The 21992-nt window shown below is 70.3% G+C and overlaps 3 protein-coding genes across 3 annotated transcripts in view; 2 read left to right on the forward strand and 1 right to left on the reverse strand.

The window, feature by feature from the left end:
* The window catches only part of ACTMAP (actin maturation protease), a 41931-nt gene that overhangs the window by 3150 nt on the left and 16789 nt on the right, over positions 1-21992 (forward strand). The gene's annotated exons all lie outside the window — the stretch shown is intronic.
* On the forward strand, positions 1077-16641 carry LOC134152637 (uncharacterized). Its single transcript, XM_062598189.1, has 19 exons — positions 1077-2629; positions 4170-4332; positions 4545-4694; positions 4784-4944; positions 5414-5590; positions 5658-5799; positions 5885-6072; positions 6672-6813; positions 6890-7059; positions 8370-8512; positions 12414-12624; positions 13305-13467; positions 13727-13876; positions 14419-14579; positions 15180-15356; positions 15430-15571; positions 15654-15841; positions 16155-16296; positions 16380-16641. Exons 1-19 carry the CDS (start codon positions 2450-2452, stop codon positions 16559-16561), a joined length of 3132 nt encoding a protein of 1043 aa, XP_062454173.1. The 5' UTR covers positions 1077-2449; the 3' UTR covers positions 16562-16641.
* Positions 19637-21789, reverse strand: LOC134152670 (cytochrome P450 2F3-like). The gene is made up of 6 exons (XM_062598231.1): positions 21403-21789; positions 21134-21310; positions 20896-21037; positions 20637-20824; positions 19948-20089; positions 19637-19874 (listed from the first exon to the last, which is right to left on the reverse strand). The coding sequence occupies exons 1-6, from the start codon at positions 21589-21591 to the stop codon at positions 19639-19641; spliced, it is 1074 nt and encodes a 357-aa protein (XP_062454215.1). The 5' UTR covers positions 21592-21789; the 3' UTR covers positions 19637-19638.

The raw sequence follows: 21992 nt of genomic DNA on the forward strand, positions 1-21992 counted from the left end.
GCAAAACCAGCGTGCCCCGTGCAGCACCCACACACCCTGTGCGAGGCTCGTGCCCGTGCAAAACCAGCATGCCCCGTGCAGCGCCCACACACCCTGTGCGAGGCTCGTGCCCCGTGCAAAACCAGCATGCCCCATGCAGCACCCACACACCCTGTGCGAGGCTCGTGCCCCGTGCAAGGGCTGCGTGCCCCGTGCAGCACCCACACACCCTGTGCGAGGCTCGTGCCCCGTGTAAAACCAGCGTGCCCCGTGCAGCACCCACACACCCTGTGCAAGGCTCGTGCCCCGTGCAAAACCAGCGTGCCCCGTGCAGCACCCACACACCCTGTGCGAGGCTCGTGCCCCGTGCAAGGGCTGCGTGCCCCGTGCAGCACCCACACACCCTGTGCGAGGCTCGTGCCCCGTGCAAAACCAGCGTGCCCCGTGCAGCACCCACACACCCTGTGCGAGGCTCATGCCCGTGCAAAACCAGCGTGCCCCGTGCAGCACCCAGGTGCCCCGTGCGAGGCTCACACCCTGTGCGAGGCCCGTGCGGCACCCAGGTGCCCCATGCGAGGCTCGTGCCCCGTGCGAGGCCCGTGCGACACCCGCACGCCCTGTGCACCGCCGGCGCGGCGGCGGCGGCGGCAGCCGGGGGCTTGCGCAAGCCGGGGGCCGGGCCGGGCGCGGGGCTGCGGCGGCGGCGGCGCATTCCTGGGAGGCCGCGGGGGCTGTCCGAGTGCCAAGGCATTTCCTGCCGCGCCGGGCGCCGGGGCCCTGCCGCTGCGGCCGCCCCGGCCGGGCAGCGTCGCCGGCAGCACCGCGGGCTTCGCGCCGGGGCCGCCCCCGCGGGCCCGCGCCACCCGGCCCGCCCGGCACCGGGGGAGCGCGCCGGGAACTGGCTGTGCTCCCGGCGCGGTGACGCCGCGCGGCCCCCGGCCAGCGGGGCCCCGCCAGGGGCGAGCGCGGCCCCCCCCCGCCCCGCGCCCGCCCCAGCCCGGGCCCCGGCCCCTCCAGGCCGAGCCGCGGCGGCTGCGCCCGCAGGGAGCGGGCAGCAGGGTCTGCTGCCAGCCGGGCGGGCTTGGGGGCGCGCACCCGGGCACCCTTGGCACCCGGGCACCCTTGGCACTCCTGCAGCCTTGCACCGCTGCAGCCGGGCACCCTTGGCACCCGGGCACCCTTGGCACCCGGGCTCCCTTGGCACCCCTGCAGCCTTGCACCGCTGCAGCCGGGCACCCTTGGCACCCGGGCACCCTTGGCACTCCTGCAGCCTTGCACCGCTACATCCTTGCACCCCTGCAGCCGGGCACCCTTGGCACCCAGGCACCCTTCGCACCCTGCATCCTTGCACGCCTGCAGCCGGGCTCCCTTCACACCCCTGCAGCCTTGGACCCCTGCAGCCGGGCACCCTTGGGCCGCCGCTGTGCCCCCCCCACCCCACGGGACCCCCCGCGGGCGCCGGGGCAGCAGGGCGCGGCGCGGGCGGCAGCTGCTTTCCGGTGAGCCGTGCAGGGTTGCGCAGCTGCCAGGTTCTGGTCCCTGCCGCGCTAATCCCCCCCCGCCCGGATTACGCAGGGAGCGGCAGCCCCAGCACCACCGTTAACCCCGGCGCGGCAGTGCCGTGCCGTGCCGTGCCATGCCGTGCCATGCTGCACTGTGCTGTGCTACGCTGCACCACAGTGCATTGCACTGTGCCGTGCTGTGCCGTGCCAGGCTGCACTGTGCCGTGTGCCATGCTTTGCTGTGCCACGGTGCATTGCACCGTGCCGTGCCAGGCTGCACCAGGCCAGGCTGCACCGTGCCGTGCACCATGCTTTGCCGTGCCATAGTGCATTGCACTGTGCTGAGCCGTGCTGGGCTGCACCGTGCCATGCCACACCATGCAGTGCACCCAACTTTGCTGTGCCACGGTGCACTGCACTATGCCAGGCCACACCATGCCAGGTTGCACCGTGCCGTGCACCGCACTGTGCCGTGCTCTGCCGTGTCACAGTGCACTGAGCCGTGCCAGGCCGCACCGTGCCAGGCTGCACCGTGCCATGTGCCGTGTGCCGTGTGCCGAGCTCTGCTGTGTCACAGTGCACTGCACCGTGCCAGGCCGCTCCGTGCCGTGTGCCGAGCTCTGCTGTGTCATGGTGCACTGAGCCGTGCCAGGCCGCACCGTGCCGTGTGCCATGCTTTGCTGTGCCACGCTGCACTGAGCCGTGCCGTGCCACGCCGTGCCGTGCCGTGCCATGCCGCACCGGTTCCCCGGCCCAGGGCGCCGCGGGGGCGGGGGCCGGGGGCTCCGGGGAAGAGCCGGGCTCCCCGGAGCGGCTCCTTTCCAGAAAGCTCCGGGGTGGCGCGAGGCCGCAGGGTGACTTTGCACCTTGCTGTTTACCCGGCACTTATGCAACCGGGGGGCCGGGCCGGCACCGGCGCCGGTACTTAGGGCAGGGAGGGCGGCGGCACCGGCACCAGCACCGGCGCGATGGAGCTCGGCGGTGCCGTCACCCTCGTCCTGGCCTTCTGCCTCTCCTACCTGCTCTTCCTCAGCCTCTGGGGGAGGAAGGGCGCCCGGGGCCGGCTGCCGCCGGGGCCGCCGCCGCTGCCGCTCCTGGGCAACCTGCTGCAGCTCTCCACCTCCGAGACCGTCCGGTCCCTGGAGAAGGTGAGCGGGGGCCGCCGGCGCCGGGCTCCCCGCGCCGGGGCTGCAGCTGCCCGCACCGCCGCCGGGTTCCCCGCACCGGGACCGGGTTCCCCCGTGCCACAGCCGGGTTCCCCTGCACCGGGGCCGGGTTCCCCCGTGCCATGGCCGGGTTCCCCTGCACCGGGGCCAGGTTCCCCCGCACCAGAGCCGGGTTCCCCTGCGCCAGAGCCAGGTTCCCCCGCACCAGGGCCGGGTTCCCCTGCACCACTGCCAGGTTCCCCCGCACCAGGGCCAGGTTCCCCCACACCAGAGCCGGGTTCCCCCGCATCAGGCCCAGGTTCCCCCACACCAGAGCCGGGTTCCCCCGCACCAGGGCCAGGTTCCCCCACACCAGAGCCGGGTTCCCCTGCACCACTGCCAGGTTCCCCCGCACCAGGGCCAGGTTCCCCCACACCAGAGCCAGGTTCCCCCGCACCAGGGCCGGGTTCCCCTGCGCCAGAGCCAGGTTCCCCCGCACCAGGGCCGGGTTCCCCTGCACCACTGCCAGGTTCCCCCGCACCAGGGCCAGGTTCCCCCACACCAGAGCCGGGTTCCCCCGCACCACTGCCAGGTTCCCCCACACCAGAGCCGGGTTCCCCCACACCAGAGCCGGGTTCCCCTGCACCACTGCCAGGTTCCCCCACACCAGAGCCGGGTTCCCCCGCACCAGGGCCGGGTTCCCCCGCACCAGAGCCGGGTTCCCCTGCACCAGAGCTGGGTTCCCCTGCACTGCTGCCAGGTTCCCCCGTGCCGCTGCCAGGTTCCCCTGCACTAGGGCCAGTTTCCCCGCACCAGGGCCAGGTTCCCCTGCACCGCTGCCAGGTTCCCCCGCACCAGAGCCGGGTTCCCCTGCACTAGGGCCAGTTTCCCCGCACCAGGGCCGGGTTCCCCCACACCAGGGCCGGGTTCCCCTGCACCGCTGCCAGGTTCCCCTGCACCAGGGCCGGGTTCCCCCCACTGGAGCCGGGTTCCCCCGCACCAGGGCCGAGTTCCCCCGTGCCACGGCCGGGTTCTCCTGCTCTGGGGCTGCAGCTGCCTGCGCCGCTGCCAGGTTCCCCCAAGCCAGCACCGGGTTCCCCTGCACCAGGGCCGGGTTCCCCTGTGCCAGGGCTGCAGCTGCCTGCACCGCTGCCGGGTTCCCCTGCGCCGCCACCGGGTTTTCCCGCGCTGGTTCCAGATGTTCCCACACCACTGCCAGATGTTCCCATGCCAGGGCCAGATCTTCCCATGTCTCTGCCAAATTTTCCCACGCCAAATTTTCCCATGCTGGCGCCAGATTTTCCTGCGCTGGCGCCAACGTTCCCGCATGGTGCCGGTGTTCCCGTGCCGGTGCAGACGTTCCCGTGCTGATGCCGGCGTCCTGCACGGTGCTGGGTCCTGCCCAGTGCTGATGTTCTGCATGGTGCTGGGTCCCACGCAGTGCTGGGTCCCACATGCTGCTGGGTCCTACTCGGTGCTGGTTCCCGCGCGGTGCCGCCGTGCCGCCCGGTGCCGGCCCCTGCACGAGGCTCCTTCTCCACAGCTGTGCACCAAGTACGGCCCCGTGTTCACCGTGTACTTCGGCCCCAAGCCCGTGGTGGTGCTGTGCGGCCACGCGGCCGTGCGCGAGGCGCTCGTGGAGCAGGCCGAGGCCTTCGGCGGCCGAGCCCAGATGATGATGCTGGACCGCACCTTCCGGGCGCACGGTGAGCGCCGGCCCTGCGGGCCGCTCAGCCCCGGCCCGCAGCCCCCGGGGTGCTCAGCCCCAGCCCCACGGGGTGCTCAGCCCCGGCCCGCAGCCCCCGGGGTGCTCAGCCCCGGCCTGCACTGTGCTGGCTGCACTGCACCGTGCTGGCTGCACTGCGTCGCACCGTGCTGTGCCACACTGCTCACCCGCACCGCGCCGTGCCATGCGCAGGGGTGGTCTTCGCCAACGGCGAGCGCTGGCGGCAGCTGCGGCGCTTCTCCCTCACCGTCCTGCGGGACTTCGGCATGGGCAAGCGCAGCATCGAGGAGCGCATCCAGGAGGAGGCACAGTTCCTGCTGCAGGAGCTGCACGCCACGAAAGGTGGGCGCCGGGCACGGCGCGGCACGGCACGGCGCGGCACGGCCCCGGCGGCGCCGTGGGGCCCCTGCGACCCGTCCTTCCGCCCGCAGCGCAGCCCTTCGACCCCACGTACTTCCTGAGCCGCGCCGTCTCCAACGTCATCTGCTCCATCGTCTTCGGGAACCGCTTCGACTACACGGACGAGGAGTTACTGTCCCTGCTGCAGATCATGAACGAAGTCTTCCGGGAGATAAGCACGCCCTGGGCGCAGGTGCGCGGGCGCGGGTGGGTGCACGGATGCACCGGTGCGTGGGCAGCTGGATGGGTGCGTGCACGGGCACGTGCATGGATGCAGAGATGCATGGACGCACAGTTGCATTGGTGCATGCACAGGTGCACGGGTAGATGAATGGGCGTGTGCATGGGTGCATGCATGGATGCACAGTTGCACGGGTGCCTGCACAGTCGCACAGGCAGGTGAATGGGGGGCATGCATAGATGCACAGGTGCACGGTTGCATGCACAAGTGCACGGGTAGATGAATGAGCATGTGCACGGGTGCATGCATGGATGCACGAGTGCATGGGTGCACGGGTGCACGCGCAGGTGTGCAGGTGTGCGGGTAGGTGAGTGAGCGTGCGCACGGGAGCGTGCACGGGTGCAGAGACGCATTCCCGGGCGTGCGGCGGCCGCGGCGCGGCACGCCCGGGCGCCGGCACGAGCCGCCTCTCGCCCCGCAGTTCTACGACATGAACGGGACCTTCCTCAAGTACCTGCCCGGCCCCCACACGAAGATCTACTACATGCTGCAGAAGATGCGGCGCTTCGTGGCCAGGCGGGTGCAGAAGAACCGGGAGACGCTCGACGCCAGCCTGCCCCGCGACTTCATCGACTCCTTCCTCGTGCAGATGGAGAAGGTGGGGGCCGGGCCGGGCGCCCCGCCAGCGCCCGCCCCGCGCCCCCAACACCCCTCTCCCTCGCAAGGAGAAGGACAACCCGGCCTCGGAGTTCACCCTCGAGAACCTGGAGCTCACCACGCTCAACCTGTTCTTCGCCGGCACGGAGACCGTGAGCTCCACGCTGCGCTTCGGCTTCCTGCTGCTCATGAAGCACCCGGCGGTGCAGGGTAGGGGCGCGGGGGCGGCGCGGGGGCGGCGCGGGGCCCCGCCGGCGCCCGGCCCGGCCTCAGCCCCGGCCCCGGCCGCCCGCAGAGAAGCTGCACGCGGAGATCGACCAGGTGATCGGGCGCGAGCGCCCGCCCGCCATCAAGGACCGCGGCCGCATGCCCTACACGGACGCCGTCATCCACGAGGTGCAGCGCTTCAGCGACCTGCTGCCCATGAACGTGCCGCACACGGTCACCCGCGACACGCTCTTCCGCGGCTACGTCATCCCCAAGGTGCCGCCGGCGCCCGCCGCCCCGCGCGCTGCCCCGTGCACGCTGCCCCCCGCCGCCCCACGCGCTGCCCCCCTGCACGCTGCCCCGTGCACGCTGCCCCCCACACGCTGCCCTGGTTTAGTCCCGTGCACACCTCTCCTGTGCACGCCGCCGTGCCTGGCCCCGTGCGCCCTGGCCCCGTGCACATTGCCCCGTGCACGCTCGCCTGCCTTGGCTCCGTGCATGGTGCCCCGGGCACACTGCCCTGCTTTGGCCCTGTGCACCCTGCCCCGTGCATCCTGCCCCCGTGCACCCTGCCCCGTGCACCCTGTCCCCGTGCACCATGTCCCCGTGCACCCTGTCCCCGTGCACCATGTCCCTGTGCACCCTGCCCTGTGCACACTCTCCCCATGCTCACTCTCCCCATGTGCGCTGTCCTCGTGCACCGTCCCCGCACACCGTTCCTGTGCACACTCTCCCCGTGCGCAGTGTCCCCGTGTACGCTCTCCCCGTGCACCCTGTCCCCGTGCGCGCTGGCCTGCCTTGGCCCTTGCACGGCGCCCCGAGCCGGCAGTCCGTTCCCCCGGCCGCGTGGCTCATGGCTGCCCGACGCCTTCCAGGACACCGAGGTCTTCCCCTTGCTCAGCACCGTCCTGCATGACCCCACCATGTACAAGGACCCGCAGAGCTTCAACCCCGAGAACTTCCTGGACGTGAGCGGGAGCTTCGCCAAGAACGACGCCTTCGTGCCCTTCTCCTCAGGTAGCGGTGGCGGCGGGGAGCCGGGCGCCCGCGCGGCCCCGGCACCCGGCTGCCCGCGGCTCCCCTGTGCCCGCAGGCAAGCGGATCTGCCTGGGCGAGGCACTGGCCCGCATGGAGCTCTTCCTCTTCCTCACCACCATCCTGCAGAGCTTCCGGCTGGAGCCGCTGGTGCCGCCGGAAAAGCTCGACACGGCGCCGCGCCTGAGCGGCTTCGCCAGCATCCCGCCGCTCTACGAGCTCCGCATGGTGCCTCGCTGAGCCGGGCGCCGGGCGCTCCCGCAGGGCCCCCGGACCGGCACCGCGGGAACCTGCTGCGGGAACCCGCTGCGGGAACCCGCTGCGGGAACCTGGTGCGGGAACCTGCTGTGGGAACCTGGCGCGGGAACCTGCTGTGGGAACCTGGTGCGGGAACCTGCTGTGGGAACCTGCTGTGGGAACCTGGTGCGGGAACCTGCTGTGGGAACCTGCTGTGGGAACCTGCTGTGGGAACCTGGTGCGGGAACCTGCTGCAGGAACCTGCTGCGGGAACCTGCTGTGGGAACCTGGTGCGGGAACCTGGCATGGGAACCTGCTGCGGGAACCTGCTGTGGGAACCTGGTGCGGGAACCTGCTGTGGGAACCTGCTGCGGGAACCTGGTGCGGGAACCTGGTGCGGGAACCTGCTGTGGGAACCTGGTGCGGGAACCTGCTGCAGGAACCTGCTGTGGGAACCTGGTGCGGGAACCTGCTGCAGGAACCTGCTGTGGGAACCTGGTGCGGGAACCTGCTGTGGGAACCCGGTGTGGGAACCTACTGCGGGAACCTGGCACAGGAACCTGGCACGGGAACCTGGCACGGGAACCTGGCACGGGAACCCACCACAGGATCCTTCTGCAGGATCCCACCACAGGATTCCACCACAGGATCCCACTGCAGGATCCCACCACAGGAACCCACTGCGAGATCCCACCACAGGATCCCGCTGCAGGATCCCGCTGCAAGATCCCGCTGCAAGATCCCGCTGCAAGATCCCACCATAGGATCCCACTGCGAGATCCCACCACAGGATCCTGCTGCAGGATCCCACTGCAAGATCCCACTGCAAGATCCCACCGCAGGATCCCACCACAGGAACCCACTGCGAGATCCCACCGCAGGATCCCGCTGCAAGATCCCACCGCAGGAAGGCGCTGCGGGCAGCCGGATCCCTCTTCCCCGTCCCCCCCGCCCGTGGCAGCCGCGTGCCCCGGGCCGCCGGTGGCAGCGCCCGCCATCCCCCCCCCCAACGAGCCCGTGTTTACCCAGGATAAACCCCCAATAAACGTGTGGTGCAGGTGGACGCGGGAGTGTTGGTGCCATCCGCGTGCTGCGGGGCCCCGCTGCGGGCCCAGGCAGCGCCCGGCGTGCCCCCCTCCCCGGGCATGACACACGCGTGTGCAAGGGCACAGCCCCGTGGCACGGCCCCCGCACACCCCCCGGCCTCATGCAATGTGGCCCCGGCCCCCATGCACCCTCTGGGCTCACGCAGTGTGGCCCCAGCGCCTGTGCACCCCCCGCGCAGCCCCGCGCGCCCGCAGGGCACCGACGTCCTGCCCGTGCCGGGCTCGGTGCTGCGCGACCCCCGGCACTTCAGCCGCCCCGAGGGGTTCGAGCCTGGGCGCTTCCTGGGCGCCGCCGGGCGCTTCAAGAGGAACGAGGCCTTCGTGTGCCCTTCTCGTGGGTACCTGTGGGGCGGCGGGTGCTGCATGGCACCCAGTGGGTGCTGGGTGCAGGGTGCAGGGTGCAGGGTGCAGGGTGCCGTTTGCAGGGTGCAGGGTGCCGTTTGCATGGTGCAGGGTGCAGGGTGCCATTTGCAGGGTGCTGTTTGCATGGTGCAGGGTGCAGTTTGCAGGGCGCAGGGTGCAGTTTGCAGGGTGCAGGGTGCTGTTTGCATGGTGCAGTTTGCAGAATGCATGGTGCAAGGTGCCATTTGCAGGGTGCTGTTTGCATGGTGCAGGGTGCAGTTTGCAGGGTACAGGGTGCCGTTTGCAGGGCGCAGGGTGCCGTTTGCATGGTGCAGGGTGCTGTTTGCATGGTGCAAGGTGCCATTTGCAGGGTGCAGGGTGCTGTTTGCAGGGCACAGGGTGCCGTTTGCAGGGCGCAGGGTGCCGTTTGCAGGGCGCAGGGTGCCATTTGCATGGTGCAGTTTGCAGAATGCATGGTGCAGGGTGCCATTTGCAGGGCGCAGGGTGCTGTTTGCAGGGCGCAGGGTGCCGTTTGCATGGTGCAGTTTGCAGAATGTATGGTGCAGGGTGCCATTTGCAGGGCGCAGGGTGCTGTTTGCATGGTGCAAGGTGCCATTTGCAGGGCGCAGGGTGCTGTTTGCAGGGTACAGGGTGCCGTTTGCAGGGCGCAGGGTGCCGTTTGCATGGTGCAGGGTGCTGTTTGCATGGTGCAAGGTGCCATTTGCAGGGCGCAGGGTGCTGTTTGCAGGGCACAGGGTGCCGTTTGCAGGGCGCAGGGTGCCGTTTGCAGGGCGCAGGGTGCCGTTTGCATGGTGCAGTTTGCAGAATGCATGGTGCAGGGTGCCATTTGCAGGGCGCAGGGTGCTGTTTGCAGGGCGCAGGGTGCCGTTTGCATGGTGCAGTTTGCAGAATGCATGGTGCAGGGTGCCATTTGCAGGGCGCAGGGTGCTGTTTGCAGGGCGCAGGGTGCCGTTTGCATGGTGCAGTTTGCAGAATGCATGGTGCAGGGTGCCATTTGCAGGGCGCAGGGTGCTGTTTGCAGGGCGCGGGGTGGTGGGATGGGCAGCACCGTCGCGGCGGGGCACCGGGTGGGCGGTGAGAGCGGCCACGCGCCCCGCAGGGAAGCCGCCCGCCTGGGCGAGGCGCTGGCCCGCGTGGAGCTCTTCCTCTTCCTCACCGCCCTCCTGTCCTCGCAGCCCTCGCGGCCCTCGTGGCCCTCGTGGCCCCTCGCAGCCCTCGTGCCCCCTCGTGCCCCCTCGTGTCCCATCGCGGCCCCTCACGGCTCCTCGTGGCCTCTCGTGGCCCTTGTGGCCCCTCGAGTCCCATTGCAGCCCCTTGCAGCCCTCGTGCCCCCTCGTGGCCCCTCTTGGCCCCTCATGGCCCTTGTGCCCCCTCGTGCCCCCTCGTGCCCCCTCATGTCCCATCACAGCCCCTCGTGGCCCCTCGTGGCCCTCGTTAAAGCCCCTGGCAGCAGCACCGGCTCTCATGGCCCCTCGTGCCCCCTCGTGCCCCCTCATGGCCCTTGTGCCCCCTCGCAGCCCTCGTGCCCCCTCGTGCCCCCTCGTGCCCCCTCGTGCCCCCTCGTGCCCCCTCATGGCCCCTCGTGGCCCTCATTAAAGCCCCTGGCAGCAGCACCAGCTCTCGTGGCCCCTCGTGCCCCCTCGTGCCCCCTCATGGCCCTTGTGCCCCCTCGCAGCCCTCGTGCCCCCTCGTGCCCCCTCGTGCCCCCTCATGGCCCCTCGTGGCCCTCGTTAAAGCCCCTGGCAGCAGCACCAGCTCTCGTGGCCCTCGTGCGCCCCGGCGCGTGGTGCAGCCCGGCAGGATCCGGCCGCGCGGTGCAGCCACCTGCCCCGGCCGGCCCCGGGCAGCAGCAGCAAATCCCTCCGGAAGGAGCCGGGGGCTGCGGTCGGGGGGCCGGGGGGTGCAGGGTGCAGGGGGGCTGCAGGGTGCAGAGGGGCTGCAGGGGCCCCTGGAGCATCCCGGTGATCCCCCACTGGAGTGTCCCGGGGACCGGACCCCCCCCACCCCTCTGCCCCTCTGCCCGGGGCAGCAGAGCTGCTTTGGGGACGCGCTGGCGGCGCCGAGCTCTTCCTCGCCCGCCGCTGCTCCCGGCCCCCCGCGCCCTGGCTGCTGCCCCCGGCGCGTTGTGCAACACCCCGCGGCACGTTGTGCGACGCCCCCAGGGCATGTTATGCGATACACTCGCAGCACGTTGTGCAACACCCTCAAGGCACGTTCTGCGATACACCTGCGGCACATTGTGCAACGCCACCATGGTGCCTTGTGCAACACCCTCGTGGCACGTTGTGCAATACACCTGTGGCACGTGGTGCCATGCTCCTGTGCCACGTTGTGCAATACACCTGTGGCGCGGTGCATGCCGGCTCCCACCGCCCGGTGCGGGGCCCCGCGGCGCCTCCGAGGAGAATCCCAGCGCCCTTCCCCGGCCCTTCGCACGGGCGCCCCGGGCTGGGCCCCGTGGCCGTGCCGGCGCGAGCCCGGCGGTGCCACGCCGAGCGCGGGGAGGGCCGCAGGCAGCGAGCGTGCGGAGCTGGGCAAAGCCCAGGCCCGAACCTGTGGAGCCGGGTGGAGTTGTGCAAGGCCCTGACGAGCGTGCGAAGAGCCGTGCAGAGCCCCAGGGAACATGTAGAGCCGTGCAGAGCCGTGCAGAGCCCCAGGGAACATGTAGAGCCGTGCAGAGCCGTGCAGAGCTGTGCCAAGCCCCAGGGAACACATAGAGCCGTGCAGAGCCGTGCAGAGCTGTGCAGAGCCCCAGGGAACACGTAGAGCTTTGCAGAGCCGTGCAGAGCCCCAGGGAACACGTAGAGCTTTGCAGAGCCGTGCAGAGCCGTGCAGAGCCCCAGGGAACACGTAGAGCTTTGCAGAGCCGTGCAGAGCCGTGCAGAGCCCCAGGGAACACGCAGAGCTTCGCAGAGCCGTGCAGAGCCCCAGGGAACATGTAGAGCTTTGCAGAGCTGTGCAGAGCCGTGCAGAGCCGTGCAGAGCCCCAGGGAACACGTAGAGCTTTGCAGAGCCGTGCAGAGCTGTGCAGAGCCCCAGGGAACACGTAGAGCTTTGCAGAGCCGTGCAGAGCCCCAGGGAACACGTAGAGCTTTGCAGAGCCGTGCAGAGCCGTGCAGAGCCCCAGGGAACACGTAGAGCTTTGCAGAGCCGTGCAGAGCCGTGCAGAGCCCCAGGGAACACGTAGAGCTTTGCAGAGCCGTGCAGAGCCGTGCAGAGCCCCAGGGAACACGTAGAGCTTTGCAGAGCCGTGCAGAGCCGTGCAGAGCCCCAGGGAACACGTAGAGCTTTGCAGAGCCGTGCAGAGCCGTGCAGAGCCCCAGGGAACACGTAGAGCTTTGCAGAGCCATGCAGAGCCGTGCAGAGCCCCAGGGAACACGTAGAGCTTTGCAGAGCCGTGCAGAGCCGTGCAGAGCCCCAGGGAACACGTAGAGCTTTGCAGAGCCGTGCAGAGCCCCAGGGAGCATGCAGAACTGTGCAGAGCTGGGCTGAGCTGTGTAGAGCCCTGGGGAGCACGCAGAGCCAGGTAGAGCCCCAAGAAGGAGTGTGCAGAGCCGGGCAGAGCCGGGCAGAGCCCCAGAAGGAGCATGCAGAGCCGAGCAGAGCTGTGCCCCTAAAAGCACATCTGAAGCACGGGGAAAAAGCCCTTGGCAGCTCCTTCGCTGGTTTGCAGCCTGGGCACGCGGCGAGGGGGTACGCTGGGCTGGCGCCTGGTGCAAGCGGCGCACATGGCTGGCGAGCGTCCCCAGCACGGGCTCAGGGGCACCGGCCACGTGAGCCCGGTGCCGCCTCTGGCCCCCGGCAGCGGCCATTAGTACTCGCGGCCCTGCTGCACCCTGCTCGCCAGCCGCAGACTTTGCTCCCTGCCGTCACCAGAGCAGTCGCAGACGGGGCATCGCCGCCGGCAGCAGGCATGGAGCTGCCCGACGCCAGCACCCTGCTGCTGCTGGCCCTGCTGCTGCTGCTGCTGGCCCTCTGGAGCAGGCGGCCGCGGGGCCGGAGGCTGCCGCCGGGGCCGCTGGCCCTGCCCCTCATCGGCAACCTGCTGCAGCTGTGGGTCACCGACACCTGCAAGGCGTTTCGCAAGGCAAGTGGGGCAGCTCTTCCTGCACTTGAGAGGTGTTCTCTGGGGCACGGCTTGGCCCATCTTGGCATGGCTTGGCATGCTCAGCCTGGGGCTTTGCACGGCTCTGCACGACTCTGCATAGCTCTGCACGGCTCTGCACAGCACTGCGCACTCCCTGGGGCTCAGCACAGCTCTGCACGGCTCTGCACAGCTCTGCACACTCCCGGGGGCTCTGCATGACTCTGCATAGCTCTGCATGGCCCTGCACAGCTCTGCACACTCCCTGGGGCTCTGCATGACTCCGCATAGCTCTGCATGGCCCTGCACGGCTCTGCACACTCCCTGGGGCTCAGCACAGCTCTGCACGGCTCTGCACAGTTCTGCGCACTCCTGGGGGCTTGGCACGGCTCTGCACAGCTCTGCACAGCTCTGCCCAGTTCTACACGCTCCCGGGGGCTCAGCACGACTCTGCACACTCCCTGGGGCTCTGCCAAGCTCTGCAGGGCTCTGCCGGGCTCTGTGTGCTCCGTGGGGCTCTGCCCGGCTCCATGTGCTCCCTGGGGCTCTGCACAGCTCTACATGCTTGGCCTGGGGCTCTGCCCGGCTCCGTGTGCTCCGTGGGGCTCTGCCCAGCTCTGCCGGGCCCGGGCAGCCCCCCGGCCGGCCGGCCCGGGGGACTGGGGCTTTTTGGCACCCCGCAGCTCAGCAAGCGCTACGGGCCCGTGTTCCTGCTCTACTTCGGCTCCGAGCCCGTCGTGGTGCTCTTCGGCTACGACGTGGTGCGGGAGGTGCTGGTGAGCCGCAGCGAGGAGTTCACGGACCGCGGCAGCTTCCCCACCGCCGCGAAGATCAGCAAGCACCTGGGTGAGCGGCGCGGCTCGGCTCGGCCCCGGCCCGGCTCGGCTCGGCTCGGCGCGGCTCGGCTCGGCTCGGCCCCGCCCCGCCCGGCCCGGCTCGGCCCGGCTCGGCCCGGCTCGGCTCGGCTCGGCTCGGCCCGGCTCGGCTCGGCCCCGCCCGGCGCGGCTCGGCTCGGCCCCGCCCGGCGCGGCTCGGCTCGGCCCCGCCCGGCGCGGCTCGGCTCGGCTCGGCTCGGCTCGCCACACGCCCCCCGCCCCCCGCGCAGGTCTCCTCATGAGCAGCGGGGAGACGTGGCTGCGCACCCGCCGCTTCGCCCTCTCCACCCTGCGCGACTTCGGCATGGGCCGCCGCGGCGTCGAGGAGAACGTGCAGGAGGAGACGGGGCTGCTGCTGCGGGAGCTCGCCCGGAGCGGGGGTGCGGGGGGACCGGGGGAAATACGGGGACGGGGGGGGGACCCGGGGATGGGGGGCAACGGGGTGGATGAGGGTGTGGGGGGACTGGGGGGAATACGGGGGGACACGGGGATGGGGGTGCAGGGGGATGCGGGGACAGGGGATGCAGAGGTGGCGGGATGCAGGGAACATGGGATGGGGGGACAAGGGGGGACGGGGAGGACATGGGGACGGGGGGATGCAGGGACGGGGGGATGCGGGGACGGGGAATGCAGAGGTTGCGGGATGCAGGGAACATGGGATGGGGGGACAAGGGGGGATGGGGAGGACATGGGGACGGGGGATGCAGGGACGGGGGACGGAGGGATGCGGGGACGGGGGGACAGGGGGATGCGGGGACGGGGAATGCAGAGGTGGCGGGATGCAGGGAACATGGGATGGGGGGACAAGGGGGGACGGGGAGGACATGGGGATGGGGGGATGCGGGGACGGGGGGATAGGGAGATGCGGGGATGGGGGGCCGGGGGCCGCGGGGCCGCTGACGCAGTTCGTGCCCGGCGCCAGGGCAGCCCCTCAACCCCAGCGTGCTGCTGAGCGCCGCCATGGGCAACGCCATCAGCCGCATCCTCTTCGGCAAGCGCTTCGACTACCACGACCCGGAGTACCTGCACGTCCTCCGGCTGATCGCGGAGAGCAACGTCCTGGAGAGCTCTGCTGCCGGGCAGGTGGGGGCTGCTGGGGGCGTCCTGGGACCGCCGCCCCCGGCACTGCTCCAGGCACAGCTCCGGGTGTCCTGGGGCTGCCCTGGGCGTCCCGGGACCACAATGGGCGTCCCGGGACCGCTGCCCCCAGCACTGCTCCAGGCACAGCTCCAGGTGTCCCAGGGCTGCTCCGGGCATCCCGGGACCACGACGGGCGTCCCGGGACCGCTGCCCCCAGCACTGCTCCAGGCACAGCTCTGGGTGTCCTGGGGCTGCTCTGGGCGTCTCGGGACCACGACGGGCGTCCCGGGACCGCTGCCCCCAACACTGCTCCAGGCACAGCTCTGGGTGTCCTGGGGCTGCTCTGGGCGTCCCGGTGCAGCTCCAAGTGTCCCAGGGCTGCTGCCTGTGGTAACTGCTCCAGGCATCCTGACATAGCTCCAAGCATCCCGGTGCAGCTCCCTGCATCCCGGCACAGCTCCAGGCACCGCATCGCTGCTGCATCCCGGAGCAGCTCCCTGCATCCCGGCACTGCTCCGGGCACTGTGTGGCTGCCACGCGCCGGGCGCTGCTCCAGGCACCCCGGCACAGCTCCGAGCCTCCCTTCGCCCCTTTCCCTCGCAGCTCTACAACATGCTGCCCGGCATCATGGAGCGGCTGCCCGGCCCCCACCAGACCTACTTCCGGAACGCCGCCGTGGTCCAGGACTTCCTGGCCAGGAAGATCGGGGAGCACGAGGGCATCTCAGACTTCGACACCCCCTGTGACTTCACGGACGCCTTCCTGCGCAAGATCAAGCAGGTACTGCCGGGGCCGCGGCCGGGGGCGGCGCGGGGCCGGCGGCGGCGCTGGCGACCGCCCGCTCCCGCCGCAGGAGAAGGGGAATCCCGACACGGTCTTCACGCGGGAGAACATGATGGCGACGCTGTTCGACATGTTCCTGGCCGGCACCGAGAGCACCAGCACGTCCGTGTGCTACTGCCTGGCGCTGCTGCTGGAGCACCCGGCGGTGGCAGGTGCCCGGGGGCGGCGGGGGGCGGTGCCGGCGGTGCCCGCGGTGCCGGGGCTGCCGGCGACGCCAATCCGCCGCCTCCGCAGCCCGGGTGCAGGAGGAGATCGAGCGGGTGGTGGGGCAGGAGCGGGCGCCCACCCTGCGCGACCGGGCGGCCATGCCCTACACCGACGCCGTCATCCACGAGGCCCAGCGCTGCCTGGACTTGGTCCCGCTGGGCTTCATCCGCACCGTGCGCCAGGACACGACGCTCCGCGGCTTCACCATCCCCAAGGTCCGGCCTGGCGCCCCCTCTCCACCCCCCCCACTAGCAATTAGGCTAATTAAGGGCCGCTTCCCATGCGCTCCCTGGCCGCCTGGGCTCCGGGCCGCGAATCCTTGACTGTTGCTAATAGTGCCGGGCGCTTAATTGCAGCTGGCTGATTGCACGGCCGCCTTGTCATTGCTCATTAATTGCACCGTGCGCTTAATCATTGATCGGCGATTGCACCCTGCCCTTAATCACTGATTAGCAATTGCGCCGTGCGCTTAATCGTTACTTCCCGCTCGCGCTCGGGCGCCCGGTGCCAGCGTCTCCGCCCGCGCAGGGCTGCACCATCTACCCGGTGCTGAGCTCGGCGCTGCAGGACCCGCAGCAGTTCAGGAACCCCGAGGCCTTCGACCCCGGGCACTTCCTCGACGAGAACGGCGCCTTCAAGAAGAGCGACGCCTTCATGCCCTTCTCGGCAGGTGAGCGGCGGGGCGGCGTGGCGGGGCGGCCACCAGCAGCACCCCGCCGAGCCCCCTCCCTGCCCTCCGCTCTGTCTCCGCAGGGAAGCGCATGTGCGTGGGGGAGAGCCTGGCGCGGGCGCAGCTCTTCCTCTTCCTCACCGCCATCATGCAGCGCTTCCGGCTGCAGCGCGCGCCCGGCGCCGGCCCCACCGACCTGCGCCCCCTCGTCAGCGGCATCCTCAACCTGCCCCGGCCCCTGGAGCTCTGCTTCTGCCCGCGCTGAGCGGCCCCGGCCGCGCCGCCCGCCGCCACCTGAAGGGCTTCTGCCGCGTGCATCGGTGTCTAAAGTGCTTTTGCCACATGCATCAGTGTCAAAGTGTCTTTTGGTGCGTGCGTCGGCGTCTGAAGCACCTTTTGCCACATGCGTCACAGCCTAAAGCACCTTTTGCCTCGTGCGTTGAGCTCTGAAGCAGCCTTTGCCCTGTGCCTCAAGGGCTAAAGCACCCTTGGCCCCATGCGTTGGGGTCCAAGTGCCTTTTGTCCCATGCATCACTGTCTAAACCACCTTTTGCTCTGTACATCACGGGCTAAAGCGCCTTTCGCCCCATGCGTTGGGCCCTGAAGCACCTTTTGCCCCGTGCAGCCCTCTCTAAAGCACCCTTTGCCCGATGCATCAGTGTCTAACCCACCTTTTGCCCCATGTGTCAGCATCTAAAGTGCCTTTGGCCTCGTGTTCAGGCCTGAAGCACCTTTTGCCCCAGGCATCAAGGTCTAAAGCTCCCCCCCCCCCCCCGCGCATCCCTCTCCAAAGCTCCTTCCCCCCGCGCATCCCTCTCCAAAGCTCCTTCCCCCGCGCATCCCTCTCCAAAGCTCCTTCCCCCCGCACATCCCTCTCCAAAGCTCCTTCCCCCCGCGCATCCCTCTCCAAAGCTCCTTCCCCCCCCCGCATCCCTCCCCAAAGCTCCTTCCCCCCCCGCATCCCTCCCCAAAGCTCCTTCCCCCCGCGCATCCCTCCCCAAAGCTCCTTCCCCCCGCGCATCCCTCTCCAAAGCTCCTCCCCCCCCCGCGCATCCCTCTCCAAAGCTCCTTCCCCCCCCGCATCCCTCTCCAAAGCTCCTTCCCCCCCGCGCATCCCTCCCCAAAGCTCCTTCCCCCCCCGCATCCCTCCCCAAAGCTCCTTCCCCCCCCGCATCCCTCTCCAAAGCTCCTTCCCCCCCCGCATCCCTCTCCAAAGCTCCTTCCCCCCGCGCATCCCTCCCCAAAGCTCCTTCCCCCCGCGCATCCCTCTCCAAAGCTCCTTCCCCCCGCGCATCCCTCTCCAAAGCTCCTTCCCCCCGCGCATCCCTCTCCAAAGCTCCTTCCCCCCCCGCATCCCTCTCCAAAGCTCCTTCCCCCCCGCGCATCCCTCCCCAAAGCTCCTTCCCCCCCCGCATCCCTCCCCAAAGCTCCTTCCCCCCCCGCATCCCTCTCCAAAGCTCCTTCCCCCCCCGCATCCCTCTCCAAAGCTCCTTCCCCCCGCGCATCCCTCTCCAAAGCTCCTTCCCCCGCGCATCCCTCTCCAAAGCTCCTTCCCCCCCCCGCATCCCTCTCCAAAGCTCCTTCCCCCCCCCGCGCATCCCTTGCCAAAGCTCCTTCCCCCCCCGCATCCCTCCCCAAAGCTCCTTCCCCCCGCGCATCCCTCCCCAAAGCTCCTTCCCCCCCCGCATCCCTCTCCAAAGCTCCTTCCCCCCGCGCATCCCTCTCCAAAGCTCCTTCCCCCCCGCGCATCCCTCTCCAAAGCTCCTTCCCCCCCGCGCATCCCTCTCCAAAGCTCCTTCCCCCCGCGCATCCCTCTCCAAAGCTCCTTCCCCCCCCCGCATCCCTCTCCAAAGCTCCTTCCCCCCCCCGCATCCCTCTCCAAAGCTCCTTCCCCCCGCGCATCCCTCCCCAAAGCTCCTTCCCCCCCCGCATCCCTCTCCAAAGCTCCTTCCCCCCCGCGCATCCCTCTCCAAAGCTCCTTCCCCCCCCGCATCCCTCTCCAAAGCTCCTTCACCCCCCCGCATCCCTCCCCAAAGCTCCTTCCCCCCCCCGCATCCCTCTCCAAAGCTCCTTCCCCCCCGCATCCCTCCCCAAAGCTCCTTTCCCCCCCGCATCCCTCTCCAAAGCTCCTTCCCCCCCCCGCGCATCCCTTGCCAAAGCTCCTTCCCCCCCCGCATCCCTCTCCAAAGCTCCTTCCCCCCCGCGCATCCCTCTCCAAAGCTCCTTCCCCCCGCGCATCCCTCTCCAAAGCTCCTTCCCCCCGCGCATCCCTCTCCAAAGCTCCTTCACCCCCCCGCATCCCTCCCCAAAGCTCCTTCCCCCCCCCGCATCCCTCTCCAAAGCTCCTTCCCCCCCCGCGCATCCCTCTCCAAAGCTCCTTCCCCCCCCGCATCCCTCCCCAAAGCTCCTTCCCCCCGCGCATCCCTCCCCAAAGCTCCTTCCCCCCCCGCATCCCTCTCCAAAGCTCCTTCACCCCCCCGCATCCCTCCCCAAAGCTCCTTCCCCCCCCCGCATCCCTCTCCAAAGCTCCTTCCCCCCCGCATCCCTCCCCAAAGCTCCTTCCCCCCCCGCATCCCTCTCCAAAGCTCCTTCACCCCCCCGCATCCCTCCCCAAAGCTCCTTCCCCCCCCCGCATCCCTCCCCAAAGCTCCTTCCCCCCCCCGCATCCCTCTCCAAAGCTCCTTCCCCCCCGCATCCCTCCCCAAAGCTCCTTCCCCCCCCGCATCCCTCTCCAAAGCTCCTTCACCCCCCCGCATCCCTCCCCAAAGCTCCTTCCCCCCCCGCATCCCTCCCCAAAGCTCCTTCCCCCCCCGCATCCCTCTCCAAATCTCCTCCCCCCCCCGCGCATCCCTCTCCAAAGCTCCTTCCCCCCCCGCGCATCCCTCCCCAAAGCTCCTTCCCCCCCCGCATCCCTCTCCAAAGCTCCTTCCCCCGCGCATCCCTCCCCAAAGCTCCTTCCCCCCCGCGCATCCCTCTCCAAAGCTCCTTCCCCCCCCGCATCCCTCCCCAAAGCTCCTTCCCCCCCCGCGCATCCCTCTCCAAAGCTCCTTCCCCCCCCGCATCCCTCCCCAAAGCTCCTTCCCCCCCCGCATCCCTCCCCAAAGCTCCTTCCCCCCCCGCGCATCCCTCTCCAAAGCTCCTTCCCCCCCCGCATCCCTCTCCAAAGCTCCTTCCCCCCGCGCATCCCTCCCCAAAGCTCCTTCCCCCCCGCGCATCCCTCTCCAAAGCTCCTTCCCCCCCCCGCATCCCTCCCCAAAGCTCCTTCCCCCCGCGCATCCCTCCCCAAAGCTCCTTCCCCGCATGACTCGTGCATTGCTCGTTGTGCCGGCGGAGCGGCTGCTTTTATTGGGGGGCAAGGGGGGGCTGCCGTGGTCTGGGGCGGTGTTGGCGTGGGGCTCGGCGCGGCACCAGTGCCAGCCGGTAAGGCCGGGGGATGTTCCCCAGCCCGCTGGACTCCGGCGTGATGTCGATGTCCTCCGGGGCCACCTCGGCGCGGAGCTGGAAGTGCTGCAGGATGCTGGTGAGGAAGATGAAGAGCTCCATCATGGCCAAGCCTTCGCCCGGGCAGAGGCGCTTCCCTGCGGGGCAGGGCGGTGAGCGGGGCCCCGGCGCGCTCCGGCTGCTCCGGCCGCTCCGCTCCCGGCCCCTCACCCGCGGAGAAGGCCACGAAGGCCTCATTGCGCTTGAAGCGCCCGGTCTCGTCCAGGAAGTGCCCGGGGTCGAAGGCCCGCGGGTTGCCGAACTCGCTGGGGTCCGACTGGGACGTGCAGAGCAGCGGGGTGACGTTCGTGCCCTGGGCGCCGAGGGAGGGCGGTCAGCGGCGCGGGGGCTGCCCGGGGATGCTGCGCCCCACGGCAATGCCGAGGGATCCGGCGCCCCACAGCGCTGCCCCGAGGATGCTGTGTGGTGCTGGGGATGCTGCACCCCACAGCAGTGCTCTGGGGATGCTGCACCCCATGGCAGCGCCCCGGGGATGCTGCCCTCCACACCGGTGTCCCAGGGATGCTGTGCAGTGCCAGGGGATGCTGCGCCCCACGGCAGTGCCCTAGGGATGCTGCACCCCACGGCAGTGCCCCGGGGATGCTGTGCAGTGCCAGGGCATGCTGCGCCCCACGGCAGTGCCCTAGGGATGCTGCACCCCACGGCAGTGCCCCGGGGATGCTGTGCAGTGCCAGGGCATGCTGCGCCCCACGGCAGTGCCCTAGGGATGCTGCACCCCACGGCAGTGCCCCGGGGATGCTGTGCAGTGCCAGGGGATGCTGCGCCCCACGGCAGTGCCCTAGGGATGCTGTGCCCCACGGCAGTGCCCCGGGGATGCCGCCTGCCGCCCGCCGCGGTACCTTGGGGATGGTGTAGCTGCGGAGCTGGACGTCCCGCGTGGCCGTGTGGGGCACCCCCATGGGCACGATGTCGGCGAAGCGCAGGAACTCGTGGATGATGGCGTCGGTGTAGGGCATGCGGCCGCGGTCCTCCACGCAGGGGCCGCGGTGGCGGCCGATCACCCGGTCAATCTCCTCGTGGAGCCGGGCTGGGGAGGGGGCAGCAGGTCAGCGCCGCCCCCCACGTCATCCCCTCCCGCCCCCCGCGTCCCCCCGCTACCTCCCACCTCGGGGTGCCGGAGCAGGATGCGGAGCCCGTATCTCAGGGTGGAGCTGACGGTCTCCGTGCCCGCGAAGAACAGGTTGACGGTCGTCTTGGAGAGCGTGTCCTCGGTGAAGCGCGTGCCGGGCTCGTCCTTCTCCTGCCGAGGGCGGGCGGTGAGCGCCCGCGCCCCGCTGCAAATCCCGCTGCGGTGCAAACCCTGCCCCACTGCAAACCCTGCCGCAGCGCCCGGCACCTGCTGCATCTTCAGCAGGAAGCAGTCGATGAAGTCGCGGGGGTGGTCGGGGTCCAGCGTCTCCCCGTTCCTCTGCACCCGCTCGCCCACGAACTCAGCCAGCTGCAGGTAGTTGCTGTAGATGCGCCGGTGCGGCCCGGGCACGAAGCGCATGATGTTGGGGAAGATGAAGAGCAGCTGGGGAGAGGCGAAGGAGGTGAGCGGGGAGGAGAGGGGCTGCCGGGCCCAGGCGTCCGGGAGGGGGCCCAGGCGTCCGGGAGGCCCCTCACCTGCCCCCAGGTGGAGCTCATGAGCTTCCAGTTGGCGTTGATGAGGGCGAGGAAGCGCCGGTCCGAGTACTCGAAGCGCTCCCCGAACACCAGCGAGCAGATGATGTTGGAGCCGGGACAGCTCAACAGGAACGTGGGGTGGAAGGGCTCCCCCGGGAGGGAGGGGGCAAGCAGCGGTGTCAGGGCCATGGGGCGGCTGTGGGGCGGCTGTGGGGCAGCCGGGCGCACCTCGGGTCTGGCGCAGGTGCTGCAGCAGGTGCTGGGCCTCCTCGCAGACGCGCTCCTCCACGCTGCGCTTCCCCATGCCGAAGCTCTTCAAGGCGCTGACAGCAAAGCGGCGCAGCTGCCGCCAGCGCTCCCCGGTGCTGTGCACGATGCCTGGGACCCCCCCGGTGCCGGGGGCCCCGGCGTCCGGCTCCCCCCCGCACACCCACCCCGGCCCCCTCACCGCGGCTCCACTGCTCCACGGCGGGGAAGTCCCCCCCCACCGTGGGAACGCCCAAGGAAGGACCCAGGCGTCCGGGCCGGCGCGGGCCCCGGCCCTCGGGGCCGATCGGCGCTGGGGAAGGCGAGGGTCCCCCCCCCAGCCC

The sequence above is a fragment of the Rhea pennata genome, chromosome 32, assembly GCF_028389875.1.
Source record: "Rhea pennata isolate bPtePen1 chromosome 32, bPtePen1.pri, whole genome shotgun sequence".
NCBI lineage: Eukaryota > Metazoa > Chordata > Aves > Rheiformes > Rheidae > Rhea > Rhea pennata.

What these genes read in the sequence shown, in the direction of transcription:
- LOC134152637 (XM_062598189.1), top strand. Translation starts at nt 2,450, where the DNA reads ATGGAGCTCGGCGGTGCCGTCACCCTCGTCCTGGCCTTCTGCCTCTCC. An exon ending in GAAGATCAGCAAGCACCTGG is followed by an intron (nt 13,468 to 13,726) that starts GTGAGCGGCGCG and finishes CCCCCCGCGCAG; the next exon opens with GTCTCCTCATGAGCAGCGGG. An exon ending in TCCTGCGCAAGATCAAGCAG is followed by an intron (nt 15,357 to 15,429) that starts GTACTGCCGGGG and finishes CTCCCGCCGCAG; the next exon opens with GAGAAGGGGAATCCCGACAC.
- LOC134152670 (XM_062598231.1), bottom strand. Translation starts at nt 21,591, where the DNA reads ATGGCCCTGACACCGCTGCTTGCCCCCTCCCTCCCGGGGGAGCCCTTC. An exon ending in CCGGCACCCCGAGGTGGGAG is followed by an intron (nt 20,825 to 20,895) that starts GTAGCGGGGGGA and finishes CCCCCTCCCCAG; the next exon opens with CCCGGCTCCACGAGGAGATT. An exon ending in CTTCGTGGCCTTCTCCGCGG is followed by an intron (nt 19,875 to 19,947) that starts GTGAGGGGCCGG and finishes CCTGCCCCGCAG; the next exon opens with GGAAGCGCCTCTGCCCGGGC.